General features: G+C 34.9%; 2 protein-coding genes across 2 annotated transcripts; one reads left to right on the top strand and one right to left on the bottom strand.

Annotated features, from left to right (window-relative positions):
- The first annotated feature begins 7,386 nt into the window (after positions 1–7,386).
- On the top strand, positions 7,387–10,492 carry LOC150029890 (heat shock 70 kDa protein 8-like). Its single transcript, XM_090310273.1, has 2 exons — positions 7,387–7,664; positions 8,489–10,492. Exon 2 carries the CDS (start codon positions 8,492–8,494, stop codon positions 10,205–10,207), a length of 1,716 nt encoding a protein of 571 aa, XP_090166399.1. The 5' UTR covers positions 7,387–7,664; positions 8,489–8,491; the 3' UTR covers positions 10,208–10,492.
- A 2,095-nt stretch (positions 10,493–12,587) lies between these two features.
- On the bottom strand, positions 12,588–16,755 carry LOC120074971 (Sec14p-like phosphatidylinositol transfer family protein). The gene is made up of 7 exons (XM_039028131.2): positions 16,464–16,755; positions 16,253–16,370; positions 15,936–16,024; positions 15,779–15,825; positions 15,578–15,666; positions 15,053–15,186; positions 12,588–13,885 (listed from the first exon to the last, which is right to left on the bottom strand). The coding sequence occupies exons 1-7, from the start codon at positions 16,536–16,538 to the stop codon at positions 13,175–13,177; spliced, it is 1,263 nt and encodes a 420-aa protein (XP_038884059.1). The 5' UTR covers positions 16,539–16,755; the 3' UTR covers positions 12,588–13,174.
- Between the last annotated feature and the right edge of the window lie 187 nt (positions 16,756–16,942).

Genomic DNA, 16,942 nt, shown 5'->3' with positions numbered 1-16,942 from the left:
TAAATATGATTTAAATATATAAAGATGATTATTGTGCAAAAATTAATTTAATATTTGATATTAAATTAATTAATTTTTTAAATTAATTTAAGAAAATTAAATTTTGAATTAAAATGATTTAATATCATTTTTTTAAAAAAAAAAAGAAAATGAAAAATCGTTTGACATGTTTGTACATAATGAAAAAAGAGTTTTCTCCATTATCATCATCTTTATGCTCACACACAAACCATGATCTTCTCTACTTTAATTCTCCAAGCATGCGCTGCAAGCCATGCACTGCATCTCTTTGCATGTTCATCTTAATATATAAAGAAGATTGGAGTTATTGGATAGGAGGATAATTAAAGAATTTTGAGAGAATTTTTTCTAAAGAAGAAGTTGTCTTCTTCAGCTATGCTGCTGTGAGTTTCTCTGGTTTCTTCACATCTTCAAGTTGTTCTTGAGTTCCACAACTCTGCCTAAAGCTCCAAGAGCATAATAGGGAAGGCTTTGAGGTGGTTCACGTTGATAACAAGAGAAGATAGCAGCTGAACGGGCATTTTCTTGGAGAGTTCATCAAAGGTATGTTCATAAAACCCACTTTTTGAGAAGAGCATGCTTTAGTTTTTGCTTAAATTAGTAAATTAGAAAGCTTATGGATCTTTGATACTTTCGCTGCATGTTGTTCTACTCTTTCAGTAGGTCTATTGCCTGCAGTTAAGAACTGACTAGCGACCTAATTCCAAATGAAAGATTTTGGAGAAGCTCTGTTTGTTCTGGGTATACAGATCTTTCGGGATCGTAAAAACAAAGCCTTAGCACTATCTCAGGCATCGTACATTGTCAAGATGTTGCTCAAGTACTCAATGCAAGAATGCAAGAGGGTCCTACCGCCGTTCAAGCATGGAGTCACTTTGTCTAAGGACATGTGTCCTAAGACGCCTCAAGAGGTTGAGGAGATGAGACGGGTTCCATATGCGTCTGTCGTTGGCAGTTTGATGTACGCGATGCTCTATACTAGACCAAACATCTGTTACGTTGTGGGCATAGCCAGTAGGTATCAGTCTAACCCAGATCGGGGTCACTGAACGACTGTGAAGAACATCCTCAAGTATTTTCGGAGAATGAGGGACTACATGCTTGTGTGTGGATATAGGGATTTAATCCTTACTGGATACACAGATTCTAACTTTTAGACTGATAGGGACTCTCGCAAGTCTACTTAAGGGTTAGTCTTTACTCTTAACGGATGAGCTGTAGTGTGGCGAAGCACTAAGTAGGGGTGCATCGCTGACTCCACTATGGAAACGAAGTACGTAGCGGCTTGCGAAGCTGCTAAAGAGGTCGTCTGGCTCAGGAAGTTCTAAGCAGAACTGGAAGCTATTCCAAATATGTCTAGGCCCATTACCCTCTATTGTGACAATAGTAGGACTGTGGCGAACTCCAAAGAACCTAGGAGTCACAGGCGCGACAAACACATAGAGCGGAAGTATCACCTAATCTGCAAGATAGTGCATCGAGGGGACGTGATCGTCACGAAGATCGCTTCGGAGCACAATGTTGCTAACCCGTTTACAAAGGCTCTCACAGCTACAGTGTTTGAGGGTCTCCTTCAGAGCATGGGCTTACAGGACCGCCTGCGGTTGGACTAGGGCAAGTGGGAGATTTTTTTGTACTGGCTTTTATGCCCTATTTTATTGTTTTGTACTAGTTTTTGTACACCCCAGTTCGCTTTAGGACAAGTGGGAGATTGTTGGGGTTGATGCCCTAAAGTATTGTGTTCTATAGTTTGTAAACAGTTTGTACGAATGCTTGTGATGTATAATATATGATATTTTACTTCACTTCTTGATTTTGCTCAGTTGAATGTTTTATTTTCTTTACCACAAACCAATAAACCTGAAATCTCTAGTTATCTTTATATAACTTAAGCATGTATGTGGTGACATACAAGTGGATCATGTCTTAAGGGATAACCAAAATGGTCTGTAGTATATGGATATATGAGGGAAACATTATCCTAGTAATGCTATGGATGTAGCCCGCTTTGTGGAATAGTTACAAATGTTGTGACTTGTCACAAATGATCTGATCTTGATCATTTGTGTAGAGGAAATGCGAGCGGGGGGCGTCCTATACAAAGAGTTTATATAAGATCTGACCACGAAGTGTTAACATCTCGTTATATAACAAGGTCCATGACAGAGACTTCACTTCACTAGGATGGAATCACTCCTTCCCCGATGTATGGGTAAATAGATAGATAGCTCCCTTAACGGTTGCTTCAGGGCTTGAACGATGTGGCGCCATACATCTTCTCTTGGCCCGAGAGGTGTTCACACATAGTTGGACTATGTTGTATTGTTCATTAGAGGGATCAGTGGTACTTAAGGAGTGAGACGTAACTACATGGGCAAAACGGTAATTTGGCCTAATTGTACTTATGAGCATCTGTGAAGGGTTATCATACTCATGATTGGTTATATCCGATGGTCACATAAATATATTTGTGGTAAAAAGAGTTCAGTTGTCGGTCTTTAGTGGAATGCCTGGTAGTTAATGGATTGTGGATCTCGTGGCTAAAGAATTTAGTCAGCTATTCACATACTGTTGGAGTTTTGAGCCATAGGGACATAAGGTCCCCTTGGTAGCTAAGATAAAAGTTGAGAATCAGTTTTTGGGTCAGTTTGAAATGTTCAAATTGAAAAGAGGGAGTTCAATTATATATCATTAATTATATATGATATAATTGACTAAATGAATGAGATACATTATTTGGAGAAAATTGGATATAAATATGATTTATATCAAATAAAGGAGAAAACACTATAGTAGATATATGATATCAAACTATAGGTTAAGAATATAATATGATTATATTCATTAATTACTTAATTGGGCAGTTATGAAATAATTGGCCGAGTTTTTCTCCAAATTCGTGTGAAAGTGGGAAGTTTGATTCAGTTCTTGTAACTAAAGAATAAAAATGAAAATAGTTTTCATTTTTGTGAGATATCTGCAAAATTCGCTCACGGTGTGAAAGTATACGATCGGTTAGCATTGAGAGCCTATACAATAGTGCCCATCTTCCTAAACGATCGCACACCCGTGTACTAAACGATTGCCCGCGATTTCTAAACGATCGCTTAAGTTTTCTGTACGATCGCTTAGCGCACCAAGTAGAACTAAACGATCGCTTACCATTTGATAGACGATCGCTTAGCTAAACCTACACAATCGTGTACCCTGACCTAAACGACAAGCACCCAACTATACGATAGTCTTCTACTATCTCCCACTTGTTTGTTCGTTCTACACGATCGCTTTTCCTCCTTCCCTTTACCAACTCCATCAAAGTCCACCCTTTGATTCTCACTCCGAGAATACCGAGGGCTTCGAGTGGTGATGTCGTCCTCGGTTGTGTTTGTTTGTGCGCTGTTAATTGTGTAGACGACTGCGGTGCTGTTAGACAATCGTTTGCTGGACAAGTAAGAACAAGAGTAGTTCGTTTCTGCTGGACCGAGTTCGATTGAAAAAAGTCTTCAACTGGTACGTTTACTTAGTCTTTTATTTTTTATTGTTAAAGCATGCCAGTAATTAATGTTTACAATGCATATCTGTATGTTAGAATATATGTGTAGTAATTCTGTCACAATGAAATCGGAAAGATCCGCTTCCGTTCATAGGCACTCTTGTTTAAGAGTTCCTTCAGTTTGCTCTCAAGGAAAATTGATAATTAGATCATCACCAGCTAAAGTGGGGATTGAATCACCTACATTTTTAGAACGAATACATGGTGATATATGTGAACCTATTAACCCACCAAGTGGACCATTTAGATATTTTATGATATTAATAGACTCATCTAGCAGATGGTCACACGTGTGCTTATTATCAAGTCAAAATCTTGCATTTGCAAGATTACTTGCTCAAATAATTAAGTTAAAAGCACAATTTCCTGATTATACAATTAAAACCATTCGTATTGATAATGCTAGTGTTTACATCCCAAGCTTTTAATAATTATTGTAGGTTAATTGGGATAAGTGTTGAATATCTTGTAGCTCATGTTTATACACAAAATAGTTTAACAGAGTGTTGAACATCTTGTAGCTCATGTGTCATACACAAAATGGTTTAGTAGAATCATTCATAAAATGTTTGCAGTTAATTGCTAGACCATTGCTTATGAGAGCTAAGCTTCCTAAATCTGTATGGGGACATGCTATTTTGCATGCAGCGTCTCTTGTATGCAATAGGGCAGTATCTTTTGATAAGTACTCGCTATTACAAATAGCTTATGGCCACGAGCCAAATATTTCCCATATGAGAATTTTGGATGTGCAGTTTATGTTCCAATTGTTCGACCACAATGTACTAAGATGGCTCTTCAAAGGAGGTTAGGAATATATATTGGATATGATTCTTCATCAATTACCAAATATCTTGAACCCCTGACGGGTGATGTATTTACTGCACGATTTGCTGATTGTCATTTTAATGAGATAAATTCTCCAACATTAGGGGGAGGAATTAAAAAGTTGAAAAAAGAAATTACATGGAATGCATCATTATTGTCTCATCTAGATCCCCGTACAGATCAATGTGAACTTGAAGTTCAAAAGATAACTCATTTGAAAAATATAGAAAATTAGTTACCAAATGCATTTATAAATGCAAAAAAAGTAACTAAGTCACCAGCTGTAAATGTTCCATCGAAAATTGATGAGTCAAAATAATTAATAGTCAAGAGACTTGGTTGACGATATAAATATCCATGAAGAAATCCTGAGTGCTGGTGAAGATGGTGAGAAAAATTCCTAAGAGATCACCCAACATAGGATTGCTCCAAACTAAGCACGCTTAACTTTGGAGTTCCTATGATTGAGGCACCGAAAAAGAAGATGCACTTTGTTGGTATAAGTAGTAACTTTCAATTCTTTTAAGCTTTTCTTAACCATACTTTCATGTCCTCAAGATTCCTCTCGTTTGAATGTGATACCGGTTCATTCATGTACCCCTCTTGAACTTGGGTGTTACAGACATTATACCTGAAAAATGAAGATTCTAAACCAAAATCAATTGAAGAATGTCGACATAGAAAAGATTGGCTTTAGTGAACAGAAGCAATCGAATTAAATTCACTTTCAAAACGTCAGGTTTTGGACCAGTAATCCAAACACTAGAAGATGTCAAACCTGTGGAATACAAATGAGTATTTGTGAAGAAAATAAATGAAAATAATGAGGTAACAAGATATAAAGTAAGACTAGTTGCACAAGGTTTTTTCACAAAGACCTGGTATTGATTATGAGGAGACGTATTCTTTGATGGTGGATGCAATTACATTAAGATATTTAATTGATTTGATTGTATATGAAAATTTGGACATACATCTAATGGATGTAGTCACAACATATTTATATGGATCTCTTGATAATGATATTTATATGAGAATCCCAGAATGATTTAAGGTACCTAAAACATATAAATCAAATTCTCAGGAATTGTATTAAATAAAGTTATAGAGATCGCTATATGGATTGAAACAATTAGAACGAATGTGGTATAATTGTCTGAGTGGATATTTGTTGAAAGAATGATATCGAAGTAATCTAATATATCCATGTGTTTTTATAAAAAAAATCACAGTTAGAATTTGCTATTATAATTGTATATGTTGATGATTTAAATAAAATTGTAACTCCTAAAGAGCTTTCAAAGACAATAGAATATCTTAAGAAAGAATTTGAGATGAAAAATCTCGGAAAAATAAAATTTGGCCTTGGCTTGCAAATTGAGTATTTAGTAGATGGAATATTTGTTCATCAGTCAACTTATACATCAAAAGTTTTGAAAATATTTTTTATGGACAAAGCACAACCATTGAACATTCCAATGGAAGTTCGTTCATTAAATGTGAAAAAAGATATATTTCAACCTCGAGATGATAATGAAGAACTTCTTAGTCCTGACGTGCCATATCTTAATGCAATTTGCACACTTATGTATCTTGCTAATAATATAAAACCAGATATTGCATTTTCAGTAAATTTATTAGCAAGATACAGTTCTTCTCCGACTAAAAGATATTGGAACGTAATTAAGCATATACTCCATTATCTCCGAGGAATGATTGATATGAGTTTGTTTTATTCAAATAAATCAAATTTTGATCTAGTTGGTTATGCAGATTTTGGATATTTATCTGTTCCATACAAAGCTAGATCTCAAACAAGTTATCTGTTCACATGTATCGAAATTGCTATATCATGGTGATCGGTGAAACGGACCATAACAACTATTTCCTCAAATCATGTTGAAATTCTTGCAGTTCACGAGGCTAGTCGAAAATGTGTATGGCTAAGATCAATAACTCAGCACATTTTATGAAATATGTGGTTTGTCTTCTAGTAAAAATCTTCCAACAATATTATACAAAGACAACACAACATACATATCACAAATCAAATGAGGATATATTAAATGAGATAAAACAAAACATATTTCACCGAAACTTTTCTCAACTCATGATCTTGAAGAAAATGGTAACATCACTGTACAACAAATTTGTTCAAAAGATGACCTGACAAACTTATTTACAAAAGCATTCCCTACCGCAACCTTTGAAAAATTGGTGCACAACATTGGAATGTGGTGACTCAAAGATCTTAAGTGATGTTTTCATGAGGGGGAGCAAATATATTTTTTTAAAAGTATAAATTATATGAAATATGTACTCTTTTTCCTTCACTAGAATTTTTTTCCAGTGGGATTTTTCCTAGTCAGGTTTTAATGAGACATATTATATATATATAATGGGCATCTAAGTGGGAATATTATAAATATTATAATAATAATAAAAGATGCTCATTAGTGTCATGCTTAGTGTCAAATTTTTCATTACCACATTTGTTGGTCATGTGTCATTCAACCAGCTATGCATAGTGTCCAAGTGTATCTTTTTTACTTGCCAAAATTTTCTATAAATAAGTGGTCATTTGTGGATTTTGTAGATACATATACATTGGTTGAAATTCCATGAATTTTGGAGAAAATGGAGATTTTTTTTAGGAAGTTTCTATTTTCTATAATTTTCCTTATTTATTCCAAATTTAGTTATTTAATTATTTTATTTTATTTTATTTATTTATTATTTTAATACTATATTTTTTCAATATCCTTGTTCCATTGTGTCTCATTTTTCTCCTCAAATTTACAACACATTTAAAATTATATAAAACCAACTTGAAATTTTATAACAAAGTAAATTGGTAATTTACCCAACAAGTGAAGTTGTTATTGTTAGTTTTAGATGAATTGATGTCCGAGTCGTTTGATGATCAACTGTTGTCCGTCTGATCTAAATCCAATTTCTTCCCACAGTCTAAGCGTCCACACTGTAATATTTCCCGCTATCGTTTTTCCCTTTCTTTCAAAACCAAAATTCTCTGTTTCTCTTTCTCTAGGAAGCTCTAGAAGACGATCAAGCTTTCGTTCAATGGCTTCTATAAATTACTCTTCGCTTTCCACTTCTTTCTTCACCGACTCATCTCGTACCTTCTTAAGATTCCTCATTGCTCTTTTCCTTGCTCCTCTTTGCTGCTGAATTTTGTCTGTCCCGTTGCTTATTTCTGCCACCTGCTAGCTCGGATCAACAATTTTAATCGCTACTGCTTCTGGTAATTCCCTTTTTTCTTTCTTCAATTGATTGATCACGGAACTGGGTATGTCTTGTTCTTTGATTTTCTTGACGATAGTTAGCAATTTTCAATCCTTTTGTGCTTTTCTAGAATGGGTTTGATGTATTATGGTTTTTCTTCGTCTTTTTAAGTGATTAAATGTAGTGATATTCCGAATTCTTGCTGCTTTGTTGAATTTTTGTGATGCAATTTCTTTTACTGCCTTTCTACTGTTTACGTAGAGAAATGGTGTTTGGAATTGCTCGGAAGGTGTTTGTTAAAAGAACCTTCGTGAAGTGCATATTAATTTCAACGTCTATGCTGATATTCGAATTGTTTTCATCGTAACGAGAATTGGACTAGAGAGACAGATTATATTTCATCTTGTTTATTTGAGTTTTGTTTAATTCCCGTCCTAGTATAATGAACCTGCCTATGTGAAAGAAATCTTGTTTTTTAACAAGCATATGTTCATATCTAGAATTCAAGGTCAAACATTGTCCGTGATGTGTAAGAAAAACACCCTGAATAGTTTACATGTAATATTGTTTGTGTTTTTAACATGTTTTAAAGTCATAGAATCAACCAGATTTTGTCCAAAATGTGTTTCTCCTCTTTCTCTGTTATAGCTTAGATCGAGTATGAACAGTTTGCTCTTGTCTATTCTTTTTCAAGTGTTCGAAAGATGATTGATTGGACTGTAAATCCCATTTTAAGGGGTAAAGTTGTTGGTTATCTTTTCATTATCCTCTAGTGCAATATATGATTAGTAATGATGATGAGTTACCCGCTGAAAGCTAGACCATACATTGATCAAAATGCAGATCATGGCTGAACCAATATACACTGTAGCTTCTGATAGTGAAACTACTGGGGAAGATAAGACAACATCAACTTTTCCGGATATTGCAGTTGGAATTGATATTGGTACTTCACAATGTAGTATTGCTGTTTGGAATGGATCTCAGGTAGAGCTTCTTAAGAACACTAGAAATCAGAAAATTATGAGATCGTATGTCACCTTCAAGGATGACACTCCTTCTGGAGGAGTTAGTAATGAGCTAAGCCATGAGTTTGACATGCTCTCTGGTGCTGCAATTTTCAATATGAAACGCTTGATTGGAAGAGTTGACACCGACCCGGTTGTTCATGCAAGCAAGAGCCTTCCTTTTTTAGTGCAAACATTGGACATTGGTGTTCGTCCATTTGTTGCGGCTTTGGTGAATAATGTATGGAGATCCACCACTCCTGAAGAAGTTCTGGCGATCTTTATCGTTGAACTGAAAATGATGGCTGAATATCAACTAAAGCGATCAATTAAAAATGTCGTTTTGACAATTCCAGTTTCATTCAGCCGATTCCAGCTTACTCGGGTGGAACGAGCTTGTGCAATGGCTGGGCTTCAAGTTAGATTGATGCCTGAACCAACAGCAGTAGCTTTATTATATGCTCAACAACAGCAGCAGGCTGTACATGAGAGCATGGGCAGTGGAAGTGAAAAAATTGCCCTTATTTTCAACATGGGAGCTGGGTATTGTGATGTTGCTGTGTCAGCGATAGGAGGGGGAGTGTCACAGATCAGAGCCCTGGCTGGAAGTCCTATAGGAGGTGAAGATCTACTTCAAAACACCATGAAGTATCTTTTGCCAAATTCTGAATCCATATTCTCACACCGTGGAATTGATGAGATCAGAAGGATGGGATTGCTCCGAGTTGCGACTCAAGATGCTATCCACAAGCTTTCATTCCAGTCTAGTGTTCAAATAGATGTCAACTTGGGAAATGGATCAAAGTTATGCAAGGTTCTAAGCCGAGAGGAGTTTGAGATGGTGAATAGCAAGGTGTTCGAAAAATGTGAGAACCTCGTAAAGCAATGCTTACATGATGCAAGGGTAAGGATTGAAGATTTGAGTGATGTAGTAGTAGTTGGTGGATGTTCATACATACCCAAGATCAGAAATCTTCTGATGGAAATATGTAAAAATAAGGCACTTTATGAAGGAATGGATCCTTTAGAAGCTGCTGTTTCTGGTGCAGCTTTAGAAGGTGCAATAGCATCAGGCATTGGCGATCCATTTGGCAGTTTAGACCTTCTTAGCATCCAAGCAACGCCTCTCGCCATTGGAATCCGAGCTGATGGAAACAGCTTCATTCCAATTATTCCCAAGAACACCACAATGCCAGCACGCAAGGAGTTGGTTTTCACAACTGTTCGAGACAATCAAAGTGAGGCCCTGATTGTTGTCTATGAAGGTGAAGAGACGAGAGCAGAGGAAAACCATCTGCTTGGCTATGTCAAGATCATTGGAATTCCGCCTGCACCTAAAGGAGTCCCTGAAATCACCATTTGTATGGACATCGACTCTTCAAATATGCTTAGGGTTCTAGCTGGGGCAACACTCCCAGGTTCTCAACACCCTGCAACTCCTTACATGGAAGTCAAGATGCCGACCGTCGACGATGGACATGGCTGGTGTGCAGAAGCTCTGCATGGAAAATATGGTCCCACCATGGAATTGGTTTCATTACGGAAGAAAAGCTAGGTGACTTATCTAGACCGTGCTGTTCTGTTTCTGCATTTATGACTCATAAGTTCAGTACAAGTACATAACGAAATAATGTAGGGTGGATAATGTAATGGTTACGCTTTTATGTTTTGAATTGTCAATAGCGATCCTAGAATATTGAACTACTGTGATAGATGAAGAAGTAGGAACACTTGTAAGTTGACGATGTTGTAATTAACTAGAGATTTTGTAAGTTGTAAGTTGTAACTAGTTTGTCAAGCGCATCCTTAAATTGTAACATATTCTCTTTGTTCATTAGTATCTGAGGCTTGATCATCACTTGACCATGATGCCCCAAGGACACAAGGAGACAATTTGTTGTCCCAAATAAACCTCTAAAATGATTTTAAGAGATTTATAGTACAATACAATAATGACTTGTTCCAATTTGAGACTATGTTTACAGATGTAAATTGCCAAGTCTTCTTGTTTGTTTATATTAGAGGGGCTTGAAATTGACTTCATCATGACAAACCAACGACACAAGGAGGACAATTTGTCACAAATCACTGTCCAAAATGATTTTATATGATCTTTGTTGTCTTAGACAGAGAACTTCCTCCCCAGAAAAGTAGAAGTTTACAGCAATTACCCTTATTAACTTAATCCAGTACCTATTTTAGGACAATGTTAAACCAGAACTTGGTTTCCTGACCTTATTACTCTCATTTCTAAGAAACAGTAACTTATCCATCCGACTCCAAGTAAATTAAGTTGTAGTGTTTTAAATTTTACTTAAAAAGACTTTATAGCAATAGAAATGTCGTCATCATTTACTTTTATATACTAAAACTATTTCGTCCTCGAAAAATGTCTTTAACATAATACCCGTCATTTCACCGTCCAAATCATTTAAAAGAGGAAATTATCAGAGTTTTGTAAACAAGTTCCAAGTTGATGTGTCCATATTCCTTTGAAAAGAGCAGAGTAGTACCCAGCAAAACTGCAAAGAAAAACCAAAAATTCCTACACTACAACTAGTAAACTCCAAATAAAACCTCTGTACCTACTTAAAACACTCTCAAACTCTAATGCCTTGTCCTCATCCAAATCCAACCCAATTTAGAACTTTAAAGAATTTTTTTTGTTAAAAAACCCAAATTTACGGACCCCATCTTTATAATAATAAAACTACAGATTTTGACGATGACACTGTCACCATTAGATTCCAAACACAAAAGAGTCACTGATTTTACGACGTCATCTCTTTTGGATGAAATAAACACAGAACAGAACCCCTTCCTTCATCTAAAACGACATGTCGAATACGACACGAAAAGACATATTATAAAATCTCACTCCCCAAAACTACATGTGTTCTGATTCTGATGTCTGAAACCAATCCCCCTTCTCACTATATCTCTGTGCTGTGCTTTGCCATTGTTTCAATTCCCAATGCCCTGTTTTTCATATTCAGAACCTCCGTTTTGACTTTTCTCTTTCAACTTCAAAGAAAAATATATATAAACCGACACATATTCCCAATCTATCTACCCACTTGCTCTCTCATTGTTCCATGTATTCTATCTTTTTTTTTAAATGAATTTTAGTCATAAAATTTCAAACTTTCTTCTTTTAATTTTGGTCGTTCGCTTATTAAACAAATACTCATTTGACTAAATATGAAAACCCAACTTAGTATTATAAAAGTGGAGAAGATTCCTAGTACATATTAGTAACAACAAACAACTTCATTCATATAAAGTCTTCCAAGTAAAAGCAAAATATAATATACTACTTTCAAATTGTTTTGGTATTCAGCAACATTAAAATGGTTGAATTACAAATTTAGTCCTTATAGTTGAGTAAAAGCTTGAAGTCTATAATTAAAATTTCAGTTGGATGGTTTATGAGAGTTCTATCAAACTATATGGACTAAATTTCATCTTTCTCTAAATTATAAAGACTAACTTTGTAATTTAACTTATTAGAAAATTATTTACAAGAAAAAGTATAACATGGATGGAGGATTTTGAGCCTAAACTTTTTAGTTAAAGGCACACTCTTATATCAGTAAAGCTAGGCATAATTTGTATTAAATGAGAAAAAGAATAATACAGGAAATGAGGTTTTTCACTTTTTTTATATAAATAAATAGTTGGGAAATTTTTAGAGATAGTAAAATATTAATATTTTGTGATTGGAAAAAAAAGTATTAGTATTCATTCCAAACTATAGGCTATTACTTGGGTGTGACTATTTTTGTTGCAACTCAATTTTATGCTCAGTCGCATAATGTCACGTGACAAATGCATCTTCTCTTTAAAATTGGTAAAAATATTGATGTCTAGTTAAGAGTCGAATATTATTCTAAATAAATAAAACTATAATAATGGAGCTGGGAATTCTCATAAAATTAACAAATACACAAAATATATATGTATATATAATAATGATGATAATTAACAACAAATAGTTAGACTTTGTGTGTTCTTTTCTTTTTCCTTTTTTTTTTTTTTTCTTTTTTTTACCTTTTTTGAGGTTTCAACGATCTTGACATTCGATTTCACCGGTTCGACCACGCTACCCAATTCCCATGCATGGTTTTTTTTTTTTTTTTTAATAATGTTCCAAACCCCAAAAACGTAGACTTTGTAAAATTAAAGAACCACAAAGTTCAAAACAAAACAAAAAAAGAAAAAAAAAAGGACAATTTGCACACCATTTCACACCCCGCGTAGCACGTTGTCTTCTTGTCCTCAAACTCGAAGCTCTTTTTGGTCCTCCCAAACTCAACCTCAACTCGGCCAATGACTCGGACTGAGTTATCATTTCAATTAGTCAACACATTCACCCACCAACTCGGTCAATTATTTATACTACTCATGACCATTTTCCACTCTTTTAGTTTTTCCTTGATTCATGTTAAAATATTTTCGTATGTTGTTTGTCTATGTAGTAGTAGAAAAAAAGTGATTTTCCTTTCTTTTTTTTTGTAATGGATCAGAACCGTTGAGACATTGATACGTGTCGACGTCTAAGATTTGGAGTGACGATGGAGATCAATCCACCAAGTGGGGGCCTCATCTTTGACCTATAAACCATTTCATCGTACGGTCTTCTGTAAAATTTCAAAATCGGCCGGAAAGCTTCACGGTTTCTCTCCGTTCTACTGACGTGGCACTCTCTTCGGAAGAATACCGCCGGCGATTGGAGGAACGACGGCCGTGGGGTCCTTGGGGCATTTTTACCCTTATTACCACTACCGTCCATGGCAGCGCTTTTCGGCGGCAGCGGCGTCGACGGGAACAGGCTTTTCCTAGTCAGTCTCGAGCTGAAACTACTTCCGTCGTTGATTACGCCACGTGGCATTCTGGCAGCCGGAGATGCGAACGACAGGGAACGGGCGTTGAGTGGGGAGATTAATGCGGGGCCCAGTGGAGAAGGACTGGTGGGTCCTACTTTGGAAGCTGACGTGTCGGTTAGGCTGAGGTACCAAGGCTTGAGTGAGTCGAAATGATGGGATACGGTGAAGGAGAAGCGTGAGGATGCGGATGAGCCGATCTTTCCCGTTGATTGTATTGACGCTTGATCGAATCGGAGAGAGGAGGCTCGCGGATACGCAGCGAAGTCGTTGAACTCTAACGAATTTTCAAAGTCTAGAGATGATATCACCATCGTCACCGTTGATAACTCAACGAACGGTCGAACGCCCTGCAGTTCCATCGTATAAAACATATTATTTAAAACACCATTATCAACTTCGAATTACCTTTTTCAATGAAAATTAAAACAAAAATTGTGATAAAAAAAAGGTTAGAATAATAGAAAAATGAATAAAAATATTTACAAAATATAGCAAAATTTTATAACTGTCGATGATAGACATTGATAGACTTCTAGACACTGATAGAAGTCTATGAGTGTCTATCATTTTAAAATTTTGTTATATTTTGTAAATATTTTCAACAATTTTATCATTTGAAATAATTTTTTAAAGAAATAATATTAAATTAAAATAAACGGATAAAAACCATAAATTTTAAAAACAAAAAATCTAAAACTGATGTTAAACTAAAATTGACAAAAGGTAAAAATTAAAAAAAACAAAAACAAAAACAAAAAAAACAACTTGACATTTTCAATTTTTCTTTTGTTTTACAAAGTTTGACGTTTTAAAATTATCTGGAGTATTGTTGAGAGTTAAAAATATAATAACTAAGATTAACATTTTAAAACATAAACAAAAATGATCATATTTATAATTATAAAGAAAAAAGAATAATAAATTGAAATACAATTTTGATTCTTACCTTCAGTTTTGATTTATATATTTTTAAAGTATTCATCTTCGTCCTTATACTTATAGCATTGGTTCAATTATGAAAACACTCATTTTAGCTACTATATTTCTAAAAATAATATTTTGGCTCATTCATTTTCATCTTTATTTCACATGACATTAAATTCACTTGCCATGTAGTCATAAATTTGTACTTCCATGATACAATAAATACATTCTAAAATTTTCAAATGGAGATCACAATAATCATATTGAAAAAGTACAAAAGTTAAATGCTGGTTTTAATAGTATATATGGACTCAGACGAAGAAAGTAAAAGTATAAAAATTAAAATAATCGAAAGGTTTCATTAAAATAAGTCCAGAATAGTAAGAAAAAAGGGAAGGTGCATAAATTTGATTTTTGAAAGAAAGCTAGCATGGTAGACATTGGACAATCGTCTCTAACAAAAAGCAAAAGACAAAATAATTTAAATAAAGTGCTAAAACGTAAACATATATGCAGTTGGAGTTGGAGTTGCAGTCAATATTTCTAAAAATTACTTTATCATAATTAAAAATAATAATAACAAATTATACCTTCCAAAGATATGAGAAAAGAGAAGGAGGATCGATAACAAAAGCAGAATGAAGTTGTCCAGGATAATAATCAGCCACCATCTTCAGCATTCCCACTAATAAATTCATAAAAGCCGATCCCGACCTGAAAAAGCCTGCATTTTTCCCACGCTTTCACACATTTACTCCATTATCCCAATCATCAATTTTTATTTTTATTTTCTTCTTAAAATCTGAGCAATTTAAAAAAAGTTGAATTCTGGGGACTTCTGCTTTTTTTAATTTTTACTGTTCAATCTCCCACTAAAAGTACTTACTACCGCTTATACTGGCAAAATTGACCAATTCTACGACACTACCCATTGATACATTGCAATTCCCGATAATACCCTTCCACCACCTCCGCCTATAAAGCGGTTGCTATTGACAACGACACCGCCGTCCCACACCGGACACTTTCTGATGCACTTCTCAGAACTCTGCCGCCAATCCGACATGTCGTTCGTTTTCAAATATTATTGAATTTCATTTTTATTTGTTACTTACTTGCGTCCAAAAGGATTATCATTTGGTTCACGTTTTTTGGCATCGTCCCAATGGCTACTTCTACTGTGAACACCACCAATCGAGTAAACCTATTTATTAAAAAAAAAAAAACAAACAAACAAACAATATCCGAAATTAAATGGGTTTTGTTTCTCTGTAAAACTAATCATTTTTTCTTTTTTGGTTTTTGATTTTACTCACAGTTTCTGGGAATGGAACTTCTGATAATCCTGCTTAATCCGGAAAATCTGACAAACAAAGTACACAAAAAAAAAAAAAAAAAACTAACACTTTAAGAGGGGGAAAAAAACAAAGACCAAATATTTAAATTTTGGTGAGATTGTTATCAAATGGTTACCACGATGGGGCGAGATTCTTCGTCGTGGCCGGCAACATAAGCGACGCCGTCGGCCAGCTCAGCGGAGAACTCATCGGCGATCAGATGGTCTGCAAAAAAAGGAGAATATTCAAATAAAATTTTTGGAAAAAGAGGTTTTGGTTTTTTTCTAATGTCGTTTTTTAAAGGAATGGAATCACGTAGGGTAACTTTAATCATTACTATGAAGATCATGACACAACTTTAAAACGTTTATATATTCGAAAAAAAAATCAGTTTAAAAAAGAAAAAAGCAAGATTCTTCAAAAACCAAAAAAAAAAAAAAGTAATTAAGTTACCAATGCCAATGGTATCTCTCCAAGAAAGGCAAGCTCTCAAGCTCTTAACAGCCTTCTTCACATTATCTCCTTTAGCCTTGAGAAACCGCTCAACACAAGCTGTATTACAAAATTTCTCCTACCAAAAAGAAAAAGAAAAAACAGAAATTTAAAAGAAAAACAAGATTATTAAAATTTGGGAAATGGGTTTGGTTTTTAGTTTCTGAAAAACCTGTTTGAGGGAAAGTGGGGATTGTTTACGAAGAAGGTGAAGAACAGATTCAACTCTGTGATGATTCTTCCCCATTTTAATCTCCGAGAAAAAACAATCCTTCTTTGCTTGTATCTTCTTCTGATGATAAATATACCAAACTTCAGCTTCACGCAACTGTTTTTAAGAATCTGATCGTTTAGATAGAGAGAGAGGGAGAGAGGGGAAGTGTGAGTTTGAATAAATAAAATGGGGGATGGAGGATTTGGAAGGCTTCTATTTATAATAAACTTTGGATGAATAACGCCGTTATAAAGGAAGGGGCTTTTCAAAAAGAGGGAATATAAACGGTAACACTCTTATATTTCTTTTGGTCAATGAGTTTGTTTGAATATGTAATAATTAATAGGATCCTTTGACACCCATTTCTAACGCCAAATTGAGTCGGCGGCCACGCCGTTAACTTCTGGTTTGTGAGATTTTGTTTGCTTTTACACCAT

The sequence above is a fragment of the Benincasa hispida genome, unplaced genomic scaffold (assembly GCF_027475165.1).
Source record: "Benincasa hispida cultivar pf3 unplaced genomic scaffold, pf3_genome.v1.1 HicScf826, whole genome shotgun sequence".
Taxonomy (NCBI): domain Eukaryota; kingdom Viridiplantae; phylum Streptophyta; class Magnoliopsida; order Cucurbitales; family Cucurbitaceae; genus Benincasa; species Benincasa hispida.
The sequence above is the reverse complement of the archived record's forward strand: the minus strand, read 5'-3'. Positions and strand labels throughout refer to the sequence as shown.

Bases quoted from the DNA above. Each gene is read 5' to 3' on its own strand.
- LOC120074971 (XM_039028131.2), bottom strand. From the start codon at position 16,538: ATGGGGAAGAATCATCACAGAGTTGAATCTGTTCTTCACCTTCTTCGT. The intron at 15,826-15,935 runs GTAACCATTTGA...TTTGTTTGTCAG, and splicing joins AAGAATCTCGCCCCATCGTG to ATTTTCCGGATTAAGCAGGA. The intron at 13,886-15,052 runs GTATAATTTGTT...ATGGAACTGCAG, and splicing joins TTTTCTCATATCTTTGGAAG to GGCGTTCGACCGTTCGTTGA.
- LOC150029890 (XM_090310273.1), top strand. From the start codon at position 8,492: ATGGCTGAACCAATATACACTGTAGCTTCTGATAGTGAAACTACTGGG.